Raw genomic sequence first — 18,105 nt, 5'->3', positions numbered from 1 at the left:
CTAGAAAGTATTTGATCATCATGAGAAGACCCAGTACCTCCAAAGAGTAGTTCTAACTTAAATATTATATTTTCCCTATTACAGTTAATACTTGCAATTTTTACTATGTCTAAAAAATGAATATATATGCATATATAAAAAACATTTGAAACGTGAAAAATAATAAAATTTTAAAATTTCATGTTTTAAAAGAACATACCAGTTATTTGGGGTTCCACTGGAAGTATCTTAAAAACAAAATTCTTCCACTTAACAACACTAAAGAATGAGGTATATAAATGTTTTAATCACAGACTTTTACTGTATGCAATTAACTGTATTTCACAACTTGCATCTTACAAAAAGACAGTACCATAGTGCCTTGTAAAAAGTACTGCAATTAAACAAAAAGTTACATTACCACATGAAACCACCAAATATCACACCTGTCAGAGTCTACAGTTTCCTTTCTTCAAATGCTATCATGATGTTTTTATGTGATATTTTGTATCCACATTATGATTTAAAGTTCATTTATAGTTCAAAAGTCTCCTACAGGTAAATATGTATTAAACAAATGGCTAAGAGAAAGCAGGAGACCCTAGAATTTAAGAAGTACTGTGTGGTTTCTAAGTTGGATCTTTAAAGACAACATAAAACACTTTTATTAGTTGCAAACAAAAATGCAAAATCTGTAGTCATAAAAATATTTTATTGGTAAATTTACATAATAGTAAGTGGGGCTGTAAATATTTTTTTAATTTTAGGATATTGATAAATGCACAAACTGGCAAGTGTCTCTGAAAATAGGGCACTATAATTTTTATAAGAATTGTTATATTTAATAGAGGCCAATTAAGCTGATTAAATATTAGTTATTTCCTGGTTCTGTGCAACAGTTCCCATTTGTGTATTAATTAGATTCATACTCCTATGACCCTGGACAACTGGGGCAAGGAAACAGTGATAAAACTATTACTAAGTTAAAGCTTTTCCAAAACTGCAGCTCTTAAAATTAGTTTTTCTATTCTGTTTTCATCAAATGCTTATAATTACTTGAATTTCAATGTTCTATACAATACAGAAAATACCAGTGTTCAATGACAATAGCACTAAACCTGAATTATAAAGCTACGTAATCAATGTTTTATTGTTTACTAGTCTGCTAGTAAACATTACAATGAATGTTTTGAAAGATAAGCAAACCCCCCCAAAACAGATAAAACCTAAAACATAATTCAGAAACAATAATTTAGTAAAATGTGTCAAAAACATTGGCAATGGTTCATACAAATTCTTTATTTAATAACAATCTTCCTATTTAACCACACCAAGTACCAGCAGGTGTATTTAAAAGGATAACCATTAAGAAAATTCTGTTGCAGCAATAGTTGATTACGTTGATCTTTGACTTGTATACATATAACTATTTGTTTCACAATTCTCAAATAATACATATTTAGGCAGCTTGCACTATGTTATAAAAATTTAAATTCATTACATGCCAATAGTAGAGAATTCAAGAATTATGTGTTAGAATTCACTAAACTAAAAGTGAAAATAGACTTACCAATAACACTGCATAATGAATAACTCAACCACATTTTCATGGCAGCTTTAACTGTGGAGACCAAAACATTAAGTCTGGAAATGTTTGGTAGGCACAGATTGCAATTAAAATCTAACGAATTCTAACAAATTTCTATTTTAATTAAAACGCAAATCATGGATTGTGCATGAATATGTATGTCATGAAAATGTGGTACTTCTTGGCATAATCTGTGTATTTGCATGGTATGACAGAAGTGACGGAAACTGGAGAAAATAGACTTTAATGAGATTCTCCATTCAGTGATGAGGCTTCTCCTCTGGGTGAAGATGACCTGGACATTCCCCTCTCTGTGTTATCAGAGCTGGAGCCACTCTGACTGTGTTGATCTGCAGAGGCAGCACTAGATGCAGGCGGTGACTTCGTTTTCTCCTTAAAGTCTGTAATAATGACTGTCAGATCTCCCACGGTAACTTCCAAATGTTGAGCACTACTCCGATCCACATTTTTCAATCTTGGCCTAAACACAAAAGATGATAAAATTTTTAACTAGCTTTTCTCTGTACCAAGTCTCTGAGCATGCAATGCATATTAAATTAAGTAAAAATGACAAGATAAGCACATCTATCTTTAAAGCTCTATATTCATGTGTAACTAAATGCAAAAATATAAATAAATGCTTGAAATCATTAACATTAATCAAGCCAATCATTCATGAATCTTCCTCAACATGACAAAACACTGGGAGTAATGGTCTCCTACTTGTGCTTTTATAGCTTTATCTTAATTTTGCAGACAGCTTATCAATTTTACTACAGTAAAGATTTTACAACAGCAGTCACAGCTGCATCACAGAGGAAGCTGACAGCAGCTAAGGCCGAGTCAGATGGAGGGCTGCCACTCCACTGATGCGCACTTACGATAAGGGCACCATGACTGTCTGTTCTGCCAGGACTCACGACCCTTCTGATTGGTTAGAATTCATGCAAATATCTGTTCAGTATTGTGAATATCACTCCTGGCTTTATGAGTGAAAAAGAAATAGTTCAAACACAAATGTCTTTTAATCTAGTAAAACAAAAACAAAAAACAGAAAGTGTCCTCACACTTAAGCCTGTATTTGTGGCCTCCATATTTAATTTCTAATATCTTCAACTTGAAAAAATACTTTCATGACATAGTAAAACAGATGAAATCTTTTATTTCTATATATTTCATATTCTACTTTATATATCAGTGTTAAAAGACAGTATTAAATGGTTAATTATATTATTTCAAAAGTACCATTAAAACACTCTTCAAATTTACCTGGTTTTCTTATGACTGTTCTTTTTGCTAGTTGTTTCCTTTTCACTTTTTTCTTTTTCTACTTTATCTTTTTTCTCTTTCTTTGACTGTGTAGGGGGTACAAACTGCTGAGTAACCTGCTGTGCAACCAACTGGGAGACAGGTCGAGGTTTCCTGTGTACATGTTAAAAACAAAGGGTTTTTTCTTACTATAATTTAAGAACATGATTTTTTATGAGAATACCTCAAATTATGAGAATAGATATATATTGTGATTTTCACATATAAAAATTTTTCATATGTAAGGTAATTCACATGTGCAATTTAACAGATATATATACATGTATATACACACATACATTATTGTCTTTAATTTTTCATATGTAAGGTAATTCAGATGTGCAATTTAACAGATATATATACATGTATATACACACATACATTATTGTCTTTCCTAGTCAACAAAAATAGAACTATAATAATGGTTCAAAGTTATTGCCCAAGATATATAGTCAAACTATTAAAATGTAACTGTCACATAAATCAACATGAAAATTACTTAAAATGTATATCAAACTGTGCTCATGGGGAAGCAAACATATAAACAAACATGAAACTTTTAAATTAAACTTGAAAGTTTACACTGAAGTAAAATCTAAATGTATCCCTCCTCTCTCAGAGAAGGAAATATCTCACCATCTGTGACAGCGGCTATTCTTTTCTTTAAAAATCTTTCATTTATTCATTCAGTACATTTTCTCCTTATTGTTAAAGTCTTTAAGGTTCCTTACCTATCTAGCCACAATTTCACTGTGCTTTTTTGAACTTGGAGATCTTCCCAGTCTTTTGAGACTTGCCTAGCTTACTTATTAAAAATAAATAAATAAATGTATTGAGAACCTACTGCAAAACTGTACCGAGAGAGATGAAACGTTGCCTGACTACAGCCTTTGGTACCAGTTGTCACTCTATTAGCCCAGGGTCAAGGATCCCACCAACTTTATAGTACAGTGTGGGTGGCTGAGGTCAAGATTCAAAGCTAATAGTCTCTTAAAATGAGAAAGACTACTAACGAGGGGGAAAACAGATGGGAGGAACAAAACAGGGAAAAATAAGATAAAATAAATCATAACAGATGGTCTACAAACAACAGTAATCTATCGCCTGGAAAATCCTGACCCTATTTTGGTCAGCACAACTATTAAAAAAATTTTTTTCCTCTGTTCTTCTAAAACAAGACAAAATAGAAACCAAAGAGAAAATACTGCACAATCTAGCTTTCAAAGCTGCAAGGAGGAAGGAATCCTTTGAAGGAGGAAACAGGAAATGCAGTATATAAAACATCTTAATAGATGGATATTGAATTTTGTTTAGAACCAACGGGGTCTGAAGTACAGGTAGGATATCCAGGAAAGATGTCCAGAATACAGTTTAAAAAGTAGGGCTGACCCAGATACCAGGCAGGGTTAATGATACATATCAAGAGTTACATAGATGAAAATATTACTGGCTGAGCTTGTTCAGGAAATAAACTTTAAAAGAAAAAGTACTAAAGCACCGTTCTCAAATTTAAGGTACATCAGGATTACTAGAAAGTCTTGTTTAGCTTGCTTAGCTCTGCTCCCAGGGTTCTGATTCAGTAGGTCTCAGATGGAGCCTAAAATCTGCATTTTTAATAGCTTCCCAGTTAAGCAGAAGCCTCTGGTCCAGCCACCACACTTTGCAAAGAAGTGTGAAGGAGTGTAATATATTAACATTACTGCAGCAAAGAGTTTAAGATGGAGGGCAGGGAGCAGCAGAGAAATGAAAAAAAGATATGAAGGAACCTGATAATGCAAAGCCAAGGAGTCTGATTTACTCTTTAAAGATGGGAGATCACTGAAGAAATTCAGACTTGAATTTTACAAAAAGTACTGGCAGCAATATGGAAGAGAAAGGTACTACAGAGGCAGGGAAAGCTACTTTAACAGATCAGGCAAAAATAAAAAGGGCTTGAACTAAAAGGAAGAGGCCATGGGGTTATTTAAAGACAGAATGAATAAGCAGAATCAAGGGGACATGGTGACTACTTAAACATGCCTTTCTCACTTCTCAACCAACATAGTCCCTTAGCAAAACGTACAGAAACTCTTGCTTGTTCTCATGTAACCAGTATTCTGTGGATGAAATTAAACAAAAAAACAAGGTCTTAGATGTGAATAAATGCTATGGAAGAAAAAAAAAGTAAGGAACACAGGGAGTTTTAAGGAAGCAGTTGCAATTTTAATTTTACCATCTGTTTTCTCATCTAGAGTATAAACTCCACAGAGAAAGAGACGGTATCAGTTTTCTATACCACTGGATAACTAGTACCTAGCATAGTATTGGAAAATACTAGATACCTAATACTTGTTGAAAAATGAATGAATGATAAAAGCAGGTTTAATGAGGAAAGGTTTTTTGCATTTATTAAAAAATTTTAATTGGAAGACAACTACTTTACAATCAGCCATAAGTATACATATGTTTCCTCCCTCTTGAACCTCCCTCCCACCCTTCACCCACAAAGATGTTTTTAAAGGAAAGGAATACTGTCTCTACGCTTATTCACAGGATCAACCACTCACTACATAGAAGCAAGCAAGCAGTGAAAGGCAAGAGTAGCAGGAATTAATTTCTCTTTTAATTATTCTAGGGTATGCAAAGAGAAAGAAAGTTCAAAGGTGTGGCAGGTTGTGAAAAGATTTGGTTAGACTAGTGCCTGGTGAACAGTGAGTCACCTAAAATTGAGAGTCACTCCAAGCTATATAATGCAACTGAGGTGTAGTCATCATTTGTCTCCCAAGGTATTATGGGTGTCTGAATCTCTTCCTGCCATAACAAATGGAAGTTTGACAACTTCCTTTATTACAGTTTGTACTGTTACTCCCGTAAACCTAAAATTGAATACAAAATAAATTTATAAAAATTTTCAACTGAATTTCAATAAATTGAAAAATTAAAAAAATTCACATTCTAGAGTAGAAATCCTGATGTTTCCTTCAATCAGTAAATTGACGTTGGTTATTTAGAGGCCATTATCACTAACTTCAGATACATAATCATGTATATTCTCTTTCTTTAGTGCTGTTTTTAAGCAAAACTGAGTATTTTTCTAGGTTTTTCTGGATTCATTATTGACCTCAATACAGTATTTCCCTTAAGATGAAACTGTCTCAATCATGCACTCTCTGATCACGAAGTTTTTAGGAATGTAACTGCTGTGCTGTAGTTAGGTACTTCATATTTTTACAACGCTATCAATCACTCCTTCCCCATCAGTATCTGTCTCCAAGTTGGTACATGTTGCTTATGAGACACAGTTCCTCAATCACTCCCACTTTTACATAAGAAAGAAAGAAAGCTAATTCCCAACTTCATGAACCTTACAATAAAACTGCTGCCAAATCTTTTTCATAGTTACCAACTTCTCTCTCCAGAATCTTTCTAGAACCATTTGCCCTTTTTATATGGCCCATAAATCTGAAAAGGAAAGCATATCAATCAGTAGAGAATGATTTTCTCCATAAAACCATGAGGTTGAGTTAAATAAATCAATATTTTAAAACAAGTTATGAATCTAGATTTCTTCTGTCATATTCTGAGGTAAGAATAAAAATAATAAATGTATATTCTCCCACAAGGTGAAAACAACACAGAAAGACAGACTAGCTGGCCTGGTCAGGTGAAGACTGGAACTGGGAGACAAGCTAGAAGACCATCACAACAAACTAGAAATGATGGTGCTGGTCATGTTGGGTTTGTGGATTTTATCAAATTTAAGAAAAGGTGTCCCTGGGGCAAGTGGAAATGTGAGACCAGTGTTCGCATAAGCAACCAGTAATTTGTGTACTTGGCACTGTCTGTCTGTTAACTTTTTGTTAGTTTTTAAGCACCAACAAATTTTCTACAGTTGCTCTCTTCTGCCTCAAAAAATATTATTTTTGTTTTTCAGTAGTTACATCTCTTTCTCTTTTAATCCTAGATTTTCCTAAATGTTTATTAATTTACTCTTTTATTCTTATTTTAATTAGATGGTTGATTTTCACTCAAAAATTACATCTTTGTTCCTCTTTTGTAGGATTATTTGGTCTGGTACAACTATGGATGAAAAGAAGCACAAAACATGTGTATACATGTAGCTTAACTACTGAACAAGCTTTCTGCTGCTCTCTAATGGCTGAATGAGTTTTAAAGATCCTTCAAAGAAGGCAGGAGGAACACAGCTTCTGACGATCTCTTCAGCCTATCATAAACTGACCCACCTTCACCATGCTCTATTCAAAAGAAAGCTCTCCTATCTCTGGGGGTCTTAGGTTTAACTGTGATACATTTTCTACTTAGTGAGAAAAATCTAAAGGAGAGCAGGGGATTTTAGAGGTGGGAGATAGATAGTTAGGATATAAGAGGAAGGGAATGTATAAGGTATGCCTTTTTTTATGTTCAGCAATTTATCATTCATGATTTTTGAAAATACACCTATAACCCTGAAGGTTCTGTGATCAGGAGGACAAAAAGGTCACCCAGTTAGAAAAATAAGTGCTATCCAGACATATCTCAACTGTACTCTATTATTCACATATATCATGATTTGATGTAACTTGTAAAATATGGCTTTCCAAAATTTTGGGATCTCCATGTGTCCCTATGTATCCATCATAAATAGGTCAAGAGACTGTGTAAAGTTTGACAGGTCTCTTTTGCTTTCCTGTAACCTAAAAATTGATTTCCTGTACCATTAAAAAAAGAGGAGGGAACATTTCAACAAACATTTATGGATATCTCCTATTCCTCAGAACAAAGTACTTTCAGGAGCTGTTTGACTTTTCATGTGGGTAGGAGACTGGTTAATGGTGGCTTGATATATACCGTTTCTAACTACGTGTCTGCCCTCCACCCCAACCACCCTGCAACAAAAATTCTATGTGCTGAATATTACAAAATAAATATTTTAAGCTTGATTAACCTCATCACAAATTAGCTTTGTCAAGCTGGATAGGCAATAAATAAGATATAAAGCAATTATTGATTCTTTTCTAAAGGAGGCAGCATTATTCATAGCTGAGAAAGACACAAGCTGTTGCAAAACACTAATATATATATTGTAAATTGAAGCAATATAATAAATTTAAGTGAGTAAAAGACTAAACCAAAAATCTAAACTTGTTGCGAGTTTGTGGATACACTGCTAAAAGTCCAAAAATATACCAAGGAAGATTTTATAAACAAGCCCCAGTTCAGTTCAGTTCAGTGGCTCAGTCATGTCCGACTCTTGGCCACCCCATGAACTGCAGCACGCCAGGCCTCCCTGTCCATCACCAACTCCCAGAGTTTACTCAGATTCACATCCATCGAGTCAGTGATGCCATCCAGCCATCTCATCCTCGGTCATCCCCTTCTCCTCCTGCCCCCAATCCCTCCCAGCATCAGAGTCCTTTCCATTGAGTCAACTCTTCGCATGAGGTGGCCAAAGTACTGGAGTTTCAGCTTTAGCCTCATTCCTTCCAAAGAAATTCCAGGGCTGATCTCCTTCAGAATGGACTGGTTGGATCTCCTTGCAGTCCAAGGGACTCTCAAGAGTCTTCTCCAACACCACAGTTCAAAAGTATCAGGTCTTCGGCGCTCAGCTTTCTTCACAGTCCAACTCTCACATCCATACATGACCACAGGAAAAACCATGGCTTTGACTAGACGGACCTTAGCTGGCAAAGTAATGTCTCTGCTTTTGAATACAGTATCTAGGTTGGTCATAACTTTTCTTCCAAGGAGTAAGCGTCTTTTAATTTCATGGCTGCAATCACCATCTGCAGTGACTTTGGAGCCCCCCAAAATAAAGTCTGACAATGTTTCCACTGTTTCCCCATCTATTTCCCATGAAGTGATGGGACCGGATGCCATGATCTTCGTTTTCTGAATGTTGAGCTTTAAGCCAACTTTTTCACTCTCCTCTTTCACTTTCATCAAGAGGCTTTTGAGTTCCTCTTCACTTTCTGCCATAAGGGTGGTATCATCTGCATATCTGAGATTATTGATATTTCTGGCAATCTTGATTCCAGCTTGTGTTTCTTCCAGTCCAGCGTTTCTCATGATGTACTCTGCATATAAGTTATATAAGCAGGGTGACAATATACAGCCTTGACATACTCCTTTTTCTATTTGGAACTAGTCTGTTGTTCCATGTCCAGTTCTAACTGTTAAAAACCTGTTAAGTATGCATAAATACAACTATAAATTAATTTTGTAAACACTGATTTAACTAGGTGCCAACTTCTAAGAATTCACTTTCTTGAAAAATTTTCTGATGTCATTTTGCTTCTGAGCCATTTACTTCCTTTTTCATGAAAACGGAATGAAAGGTTTAAAGTATGACTGCTTTGCATAAATAGTGACTATTAAATCAAAGGATTAAAGAGTCCTTTCTATGTGGCTTTCCCCACCTCCAAACAATGAAATAATCTACTCTGCTAATACCAGCAATAGTTAGATAGCTAACTTCTCAGCAAAACTCAATGCTACCTACCCTAGAGGTAAATATTTTCTGTTACTGTTTCTACAGTAGATAGTCATGCAAATAAAATCTTTACAAAGAATCACAATATATAAAACTGAAAGCAAACTAATGTCTTTTTATATATCTTTATTTTTTAAATTATAAGTATGATAACACAGAAGACTTACAAAATACAGAACAAAGTTACATATATTTCCACTATATATTACAATTAATTTTAAGTAAATTAAGATTTTTAGTTGGAGTTTCAATATTAAACTTTCAAAAATTAATAGGATGAATAGATAGAAAAGTAGAAGGGTATAGTAGACCTGAAAAGCACCATGAATCAACTTAACATAATTAAGATTTATACAATTTTCACACAACAGTAGAATACAAATTCTGTTTAAGTTCCCATAGGCTATCAACTAGGAGACACTGGAATGCATCCAGGGACATAAAACAAAGTACAAAAGTTTCATGGTCGAGTAGTGGCCACAGGACTGCAAAAGGTCAATGCTTTTGCAGGATTTCCAAGAAGAGCAGTACTAAAGAATGTTCAAACCACCAGACAATTGCACTCATCCCCCATGCTAGTAAGGCTATGCTCAACTCCTGCATGCTAGGCTTCAGCATTATGTGAACAGAGAGCCTCCAGATGTTCAAGCTGGGTTTAGAAAAGGCAAAGAAATCAGAGATCTAATTGCCAATGTTTGCTGGATCACAGAGAAAGCAAGGGAATTCCAGAAAAAATCTACCTGTTTCATTGACAACGCTAAAGCCTTTGACTGTGTGGATCATAACAAACTGTGGAAAACTCTAAAGAGATGGGAATACCAGACCACCTTACCCGTCTGCTGAGAAACCTGTATACTGGTCAAGAAACAACAGTAAGAATCCTGTAGAGAACTGACAAACTAGTACGACAAGGCTGTTTATCGTCACCCTGTTTATTAAACTTATACACTGAGTGCATCATGAGAAATGCCAGGCTGGATGAGTTATAAGCTGGAATCAAGAATGCCGGGAGAAATATTAACAACCTCAGATATGTGGATGGTATCACTCTAATGGCAGAAAGCAAAGAGGAACTAAACAGTCTCTTGATGTGAAGGAGGAGAGTGAAAAGGCCGGCTTAAAACACAATATTAAAAAAAACTAAGATCATGGCATCCAGCCCTACCACTTCAAGGCAAATAGAAGGGGAAAAGGTAGAAGTGGTGACTGATTTCCTCTTCTTGGGCTCTATAATCACTGTGGATGGTGACTGCAGCCATGAAATTAGTAGACGATTGCTTCTTGACAGGAAAGCTATTACAAACCTAAACAGTCTGTTAAAAAAGCAAAGACATCACTTTGACAACAAAGGTCTGTATAGTCAAGGCTATGGTCTTTCCAGTAGTCACACATGGTTGTGAGACCTGGACCATAAAGAAGGTAGAGTGCCAAAGAACTGATGCCTTGAAACTGTGGTGCTCCTTGGACAGCAAGGAGATCAAACCACAGTCAATCTTTAAGGAAATCAACCCAAAATAATCATTGAAAGGACTGATGTTGAAGCTGAAGCTCAAATACTTTGGCCATCTGATGAGAATAGCCAGCTCATTGGAAAAGACCATGATGCTAGGAAAGATTGAAGGCAGAAGGAAAAGAGAGTGACAGAGGATGAGATGGCTGGATGGCATCACCAATGTAATGGAAATGAACTTGGGCAAATTCCAGGAGATGGTGAGGAACAGGGAAGCCTGGTGCACTGCAAAGTCAGACACAACTAACTGACTGAACAACAACAAAGGTACTGAAATCATACGGACTCTGTTCTCTTCTCACCATGGAGTTTTGTTAAGAATCAGTATCAAAAGATATTTGAAAATAACCAACATATTTCCAAGTGCAATGTGACATTTACCAAGGATCTTTGATTTAGCCACTGAAAGCCTCAATCAAGTTAGCAGACTGAAAAAACAGAGGGTGACGACAGAGAAGAAAGCATTTAAATGAGCAATCAATATCAAAATGAGAAATTTAATGTCTAAGATAACTTAAAATTTGAAAATTAAATGTCCACATTTAAATGATGGGTATATCTAAGAAGATACAACAAAGAAAATCAGAAAATATTTGTACTAGAATAAAAATTAAATAAGAACTTACCAGAATCCATTGCATGCACTGGAGATGCTCAATGCAACTAAATACAATGTGGAATCTTGAATAAGGTATGAAAATAAATAATGGACACCAGCATAAGATTTTTTTGTAATCTGAACAAAATCTGTACTTTAACAATACTGTATCACATTTCCTGTTTTTTTATGATATAGTATTTCTTTATATTCTCAGAATTGGATTAGAGGTTTCAAGCCTCATTCAAATTGTCTTTTTCAAATATCACTAATAAATTTTCTAAACTTTTCAGCAATAATACTAGATGCCAAAATCCATGGAACTATATCAAAGTTCTGAGTAAATATAAATCAGAAATCTATCATTCTGTTCATATTAAGTCAAATAAGTGGAATCGAAATGTCATAAATTATTTAGCTAGGCAAAAATTCCTAAAATTTCTAAAATATATATATTATACATACTCTTTATATTATACATACTAAAGCTTTTCCACTATGCTTGATAAAGGATTGAGAAAAAACAAGAAAAAAGAGATGGAAAAATTGGAAAACAAACTAAATGAAAAGGGAGCACTGAATATGAAATAGAAAAAGTGAAACATACTAGATAAAAGTAAAAGACCATCATATAGTCCAATTGTTTTTAAACATAGGTGCTCATTAGAAACACATCTGAAGCTTTGGAGAAAAAAGCAATACTTGGGCATTTGTATTTCTCAAAAAATTTCAAGATAATTCTGATATGCACCTAAATTTTAAATAGGTTTTTCTATCAAATGATAGTTTTAGTGATAAAGAAGTCTAATTTTTGTTGACCAATCATGATACAACAGTATTAAGCAAATAACAGTTACATAATCACAGTGATAAAAGATGTTTATCAGTTTTCACACTCAATAGCCAGACAAAAAAATAAAAGATAATTATAACTTCAAACCATAATGGAAATATGATTAACCTAACAATATAAAGTAATTACATACAATTTGGGGGGTTAAGTAGAAGTTTGTGCTAAGTGGAAGTGCATACAGGTACATGATTTCATCCACCTAGCCAGTCTAGGTCTTTTGGTTGGTGTATTTAATCCATTTACACTTAAGGTAATTATCTTAATTGTTTTGGGTTTATTTTGTGTAGGTCTTTTCCTTCTCTTTTGTTTCATGCCAGAGAAGTTCCCTTAGCATTTGCTGTAGAGCTGATTTGGTGCTGCTGAATTCTCGTAACTTTTGCTTGTCTGGAAAGCTTTTGATTTCTCCATCAAATGTCAGTGAGAGTCCTGCTGAGTAGTAGTCTTGGTTGTAAGTCCTTCCCTTTCATCACCTCAAATACTCTTGCCTTTCCCTTCTGGCTTGTACCCTTGTATGTTGTCATTTTTCCCTTATTGTTTTTCATATTTCATCTGTGTCTTTAGTTTTCATCAGTTTGATTATGATGTGTCTCAGTGTGTTCCTCCTTGGGTTTATCCTGCCTGGGACTCTCTGTGTGGAATTCCTGGACTTGGCTGATTATTTCCTTTCCCATGTTAGGGAACTTTTCAGCTATTCTCTCTTCAAATATTTTCTTGGATCCTTTCTCTCTCTCTTCTCCTTCTGGGACCCCTAAAATGCAAATGTTGGTGGATTTAACGTTGTCCCAGAGGTCTCTTAGGCTGTCTTCACTTTCTTTCTTTTTCCTATATTCTGTCCTCCAGGTCACTTTATCCATTCTTCTGCCCCAGTTATTCTGTTACTGATTCCTACTGTATTGTTCATCTCTGTTTGTTTGTTCTTTAGTTCTTCTAGGTCTTTGGTAAGCATTTCTTGCATCTTCTCCATTCTTTTCCCAAGATTCTGGATCATCTTCATATCATTATCCTGAATTCTTATTCTGGACAGTTGCCTATCTCCACTTCATTTAGTTGCTTTTCTGGGGTTTTATCTTGTCCCTTCATCTGAGACATAACCCACTACTTTTTGATTCTGATTAACTTTCTGTGACGTGGTTTTTGTTCTAGCCACTGTGGGATTGTGGTTCTTCTTGCCCTCTGGTGGATGAGGCTAAGAGGCTTGTGTAAGTTTCCTGATGGGAGGGACTAGTGGTGGGAAAAACTGGGTCTTGGTCTGGCAGGCAGGGGCATGCTCAGCAAAACTTTAATCCAATTATCTGCTGATAAGGTGGGGTTGCACTCCTTTCTTGTTAGTTGTTTGGCCTGAGGCGTCTCAGCCCTGGGGTCTATGCGCTCTGTGGTAGGGTTAACTTCGATCTCCAAGAGGGCCTATGCCAAGGAGCACCTTCCAGGATTGCTGCTTCCAGTGCCCCACCCCAATGGGGAGCCACCAGTGACTCACGCCTCCACAGGAGACCCTCCAACACTAGCAGGCAGGTCTGGTTCAGCCTCCTGTAGAGTCACTGCTCCCTTCCCCTGACACTCAATGCACACAGGATTTTACCTGTGCCCTCTAAGAGTAGAATCTCTGTTCCCCCTAGTCCGGTGGGAGTCCTGTGATAAAATCTCACTGGCCTTCAAAGTCAGATTCCCTGGGGATTCCCAGTCCCTTTGTCAGATCCCCAGGCTGGGAAGCGTGATGTAGGGCTCAGAGCCTTCCCAAATGCAAGAGAACTTCTTTCGTATTATTGTGCTCCACTTTGTGGGTCGCCCACCTGGCGAGTATGTGATTTGATTTTATTGTGTCTGTGCTCCTCCTACTGTCTCATTGTGGCTTTTTCCTCGTCTTTGGACATGGGGTGTCTTCTTTAGGGGGGGTTCTAGCATCCTCCTGTCGATGGCTGTTTAACAGCCAATTGCGATTTTGGTGCTCCCCCAGGAGGAGATGAACACATGTCCTTCTACGCCATCATCTTGAATCAATCTCGAAAGCAAACTAACGTCTACTGAGGTTAATGTGGAGACTCCACAGCCCCCACCTGTTCAGTGCTCATCCTTGCATCTCCCAGTTGACCCTGAGGTATGGGTGTGAGGAAAACAATTCTGTCTGCTGATCCAAGGTATTCACACCAAACCAACTGACACCTCAGGTTCAATGCACTTTGTTTTTTTACTTGCCTTAATTTGCTTACAGAATGTAATGTACAGTATCCTTCATCATTTTAAGAATCTATGCTGAGTATTCTGAAGAATTTTTATTCCGAGGTTTATATACATTTAATTTTCAACATCAAACATGTCCTCAGAGGCCCAGGACACCATTTTCCCTAAGTCCCTGAGAGGCGGTGGCAGGAGACTTGATTCCTTGGGAGCTACTGAAACACTCTCTGGTAAGTATAGACAAGATACATGACTACATCAACTTTATGAAAACTATGCTAGTGTTCAGCAATTAAGTCTTTGAAAAATCACTCAAATTATTAAAGGACATCACAGTCCACTTCATTTGAAAGACTAAAGACATGCTCCAGAGCTATAGACAAGTCATCTTACACTTTTCCATCCCCTGAGTCAAACTAAAATCAAGTCCTTTCACTTTTCTTTCAATATTATTTCCACAGCTCTCCTCATCATTCCCATAAGCACCATGCTGGCCTAAGCCAACAGCCACCTTCTATATTTCCTGACTTGACTCCTTACCTCCTCCCTCCAATCCAAGGTCACTCTTCCCTACAGTCATTCACTTAACAAATATTAACTAAGACCTCACATGTTCAAATCACCGTTCTAAGTACTGAGGATAGAGTGCTGAACAAACCTTACTGTGTTCTCTTTCCTTGTCATGGAGTGACCTTGATTCTCATTTCAGAAAGACAACAGAAGCTATTTGATAGTTTAATTTTCCCTCTCCATATTCCAATTTAAGGTCATGCCAACAAGATCCCTTCTCCCAGGACACAACTCCTGCTCCAACCATATTTCCTTCTCTACTAAGTTATTCCTGTCAGCATACAAACACATGATAGTTTTTACCTGAAAAAGAAAAAAAAAAGAAAGCCCATCCCTACTTCCACATCCCCTTCTAGTCACTTGCCCCATTTCTTTGTTCTCTTTTCCACAGTAAGCATTAAATGATTTGTCTGCACTTACTTTCCCCTCTTCTCTCATGAGCTCACATCAATCTGCCTTTTGTCCCTATCACTCTACCAAAAACATTTCTTTCAAGTAAAGTATTTCAATGAGTACTTTACCATGTCCATTAGTCAACTATACCTCGAATTTCACTCCGTTTCTTCAAGCCATATTTTAGAGTTTATCACACTTTACCTCCTGACAGAACTATAATTATCTTCAGAAGCCTCTAGAATACCACACTCTTTTCTTTTTTTTTTTTTTTTGGCCTCATTTTCTACTCCTCCTCTTTCCAAATTCTAAACTTTGGAGGGGCCAGGAATCAGCCTTGAGGTTATCTCTTCTATCTACATTAACCTTCTAGGGTGGGCTATTCAAAGTATGATCCATCAGCTCAACTGAGGGTACCAGCATCTGGGAGCCTCAAAGAAATACAAATTCTCAGAATTTGCCCCAGAAATATGTGTATTTGCTTGCAAACAAAAGCTTGAAAAATGACTATCCTAGATGACCTCATTCAATACTTGCCTTTAAATACTATCTGTACCATGGTTCTCAGCCCTGGCTCCACATCAGAATTAACCTGTGATGCTTTTTAAAAATAACTGCACCTAGGAAAAAAGAAGTTAAATTTTGCTAAATTTTCTAAATTGAATAAGATCTGTCAAAATGAATATTTAAGAAAAAAATTATATATTTAAACTGAAATTAATACGCTAGTATTCATTTTAATAATGAAAATAGTGTCTGAAAAACTTCTGGGCATAAAGGTTTCCCTCAAGGACACACATACATCCATGCACACACAAAATCCCTCATGCTGAAATATATGAAAAAATGTGATCCATACAAGCCAGCTATTTCATTCTAAGATATTCATCTTAAGGAAATATATGTCCACACAAAGACTTATACACAAACGTTCACAGTAGCTTTATTTGCGGTGGCCCCAAACTGAAAACAACCCAAATGTTCATTAACAGCTGAATAAAAAAACAATTCATACCATGGAATACTACTCAGTAACAAAAAGGAAACTCCTTTATACTTAAAGGAGTCACACTCAAAACAGTTACAGAAGATACACGGAAGAGTATATACTGCTAAGATTTCATTTATAGAATCCCAGAAATTTTAAGCTAATCTACAAAGAAAGCAGATCAGCAGTTGCCCAGTAACTGAAGATGGGAGGGAGGCATAATAGGGAAGGACATTTGAAATAGGATATAAAGAAACTTCTATTGGTGATGGATATGTTTCACTATCATAATTGTGGTGATGGTTTCACAGGTGTATTCATCTGCCAAAACTTGTGTGTAGTATATTGGGCGTCAAATATACCTCAATAAAAGTTGTTTAAAAAATGTTTAACCACTAGCCAAATTAAAACAGGAATACCTGAGCCCCACTCCCACATTAAATGAGAATATATAGGGGTGGGACCAGGTTTAGAAATGTTCTGAAAATTCCCAAACTGATTATAAAGGGCGTCCAAGGTTGAAAACTACTGATCTATACAATGATACTCCAAAATTTCTATCACCAGCCCCAATGTCCCCTCTAAACTCCAGTCTTATAAACCAACTACCTACTCAAATCTTCATTTGGATGTTTAGCAGCAACTCAAAATAACTTATAATTTTGATTGCTCCCTCCTCCCATTCTTTGAGTCTTCCTATCTTAGTAAACAGCACTCCATTTTTTCAGTTTCTCTGACCAGACACTTAGACATAGTATTCATGCCCCACTTTCTCTCACACCCACATCTAATTCACAAGCAATTACTTTCCACTCTACCTTCAAACTATATCTAGAATTGGATGATTTCACACTGTTCCCACTGATACTACATGTGCAACAGTTATGAAGATAACTAATGTCCCTGGAAGGAAGACTATGCTCCCTCAAAGCAGTCAGCTGATCCTTCTAGGTGTAAATCAAAGTATACCACTCCTATGCCTGAAACAATTCAATGGATTCCTCCTCCCTACCCAAACTCCTGCCCCAGGCAAAAAGAATACCTGGCAACCGACAAGAAAATCCAAAACTCTTGCTCTAGACTGCAGCCCTACATGATTTAGTTCCTCTTCTGCTTCATCTCTGAAATCCTCTGTTCCTGGAGTCTCAGTTGGTTCAGTTCAGTCACTTAGTTGTGTCTGACTCTTTGCAACCCCATGGACTCCAGGCTTCTCTGTCCATCACCAACTCCCAGAGCTTGCTCAAACTCAAGTCCATTGAGTCGGTGATGTCATCAACCATCTTGTCCTCTGTAATCCCCTTCTCCTCCTGCCTTCAATCTTTCCCAGAATCAGGGTCTTCTCTTATGAGTCAGTTCTTCACATCAGGTGGCCTAAGTATTGAAGGTTCAGCTTCAGCCATCAGTCCTTCCAATGAATATTCAGGATTGATTTCTTTTAGGATTGACTGGTTGGATCTCCTTGCAGTCCAAGGACTCTCAGGAGTCTTCTCCAACACCACAGTTCAAAAGCATCAATTCTTCAGCACTCAGCTTTCTTTATGGTCCAATACTCACATCCATATATGACTACTCAAAAAACCATACTTTGACTATATGGATCTTTGATGGCAAAGTAATGTCTCTGCTTTTTAATATGCTGTCTTAGTTGGCCAGGGCTGCCATAACAAATACTGG

General features: G+C 36.5%; 1 protein-coding gene across 2 annotated transcripts in view; it reads right to left on the bottom strand.

Moving 5' to 3' along the window:
• Positions 1-588: 588 nt before the first annotated feature.
• YAF2 (YY1 associated factor 2) overlaps positions 589-18,105 on the bottom strand; it is a 75,912-nt gene continuing 58,395 nt past the window's right edge. For both annotated transcript variants that reach the window (XM_052640506.1, XM_052640507.1), the window contains 2 exons: positions 2,837-2,989; positions 589-2,048 (listed from right to left, as the gene is read on the bottom strand). In XM_052640506.1, the coding sequence (XP_052496466.1) occupies positions 1,811-2,048; positions 2,837-2,989 (391 nt within the window). In that variant the 3' untranslated portion in view covers positions 589-1,810. The remainder of the gene's footprint in view (positions 2,049-2,836; positions 2,990-18,105) is intronic.

The sequence above is a fragment of the Budorcas taxicolor genome, chromosome 5 (genome assembly GCF_023091745.1).
Source record: "Budorcas taxicolor isolate Tak-1 chromosome 5, Takin1.1, whole genome shotgun sequence".
NCBI classification, from domain to species: domain Eukaryota; kingdom Metazoa; phylum Chordata; class Mammalia; order Artiodactyla; family Bovidae; genus Budorcas; species Budorcas taxicolor.
The sequence above is the reverse complement of the archived record's forward strand: the minus strand, read 5'-3'. Positions and strand labels throughout refer to the sequence as shown.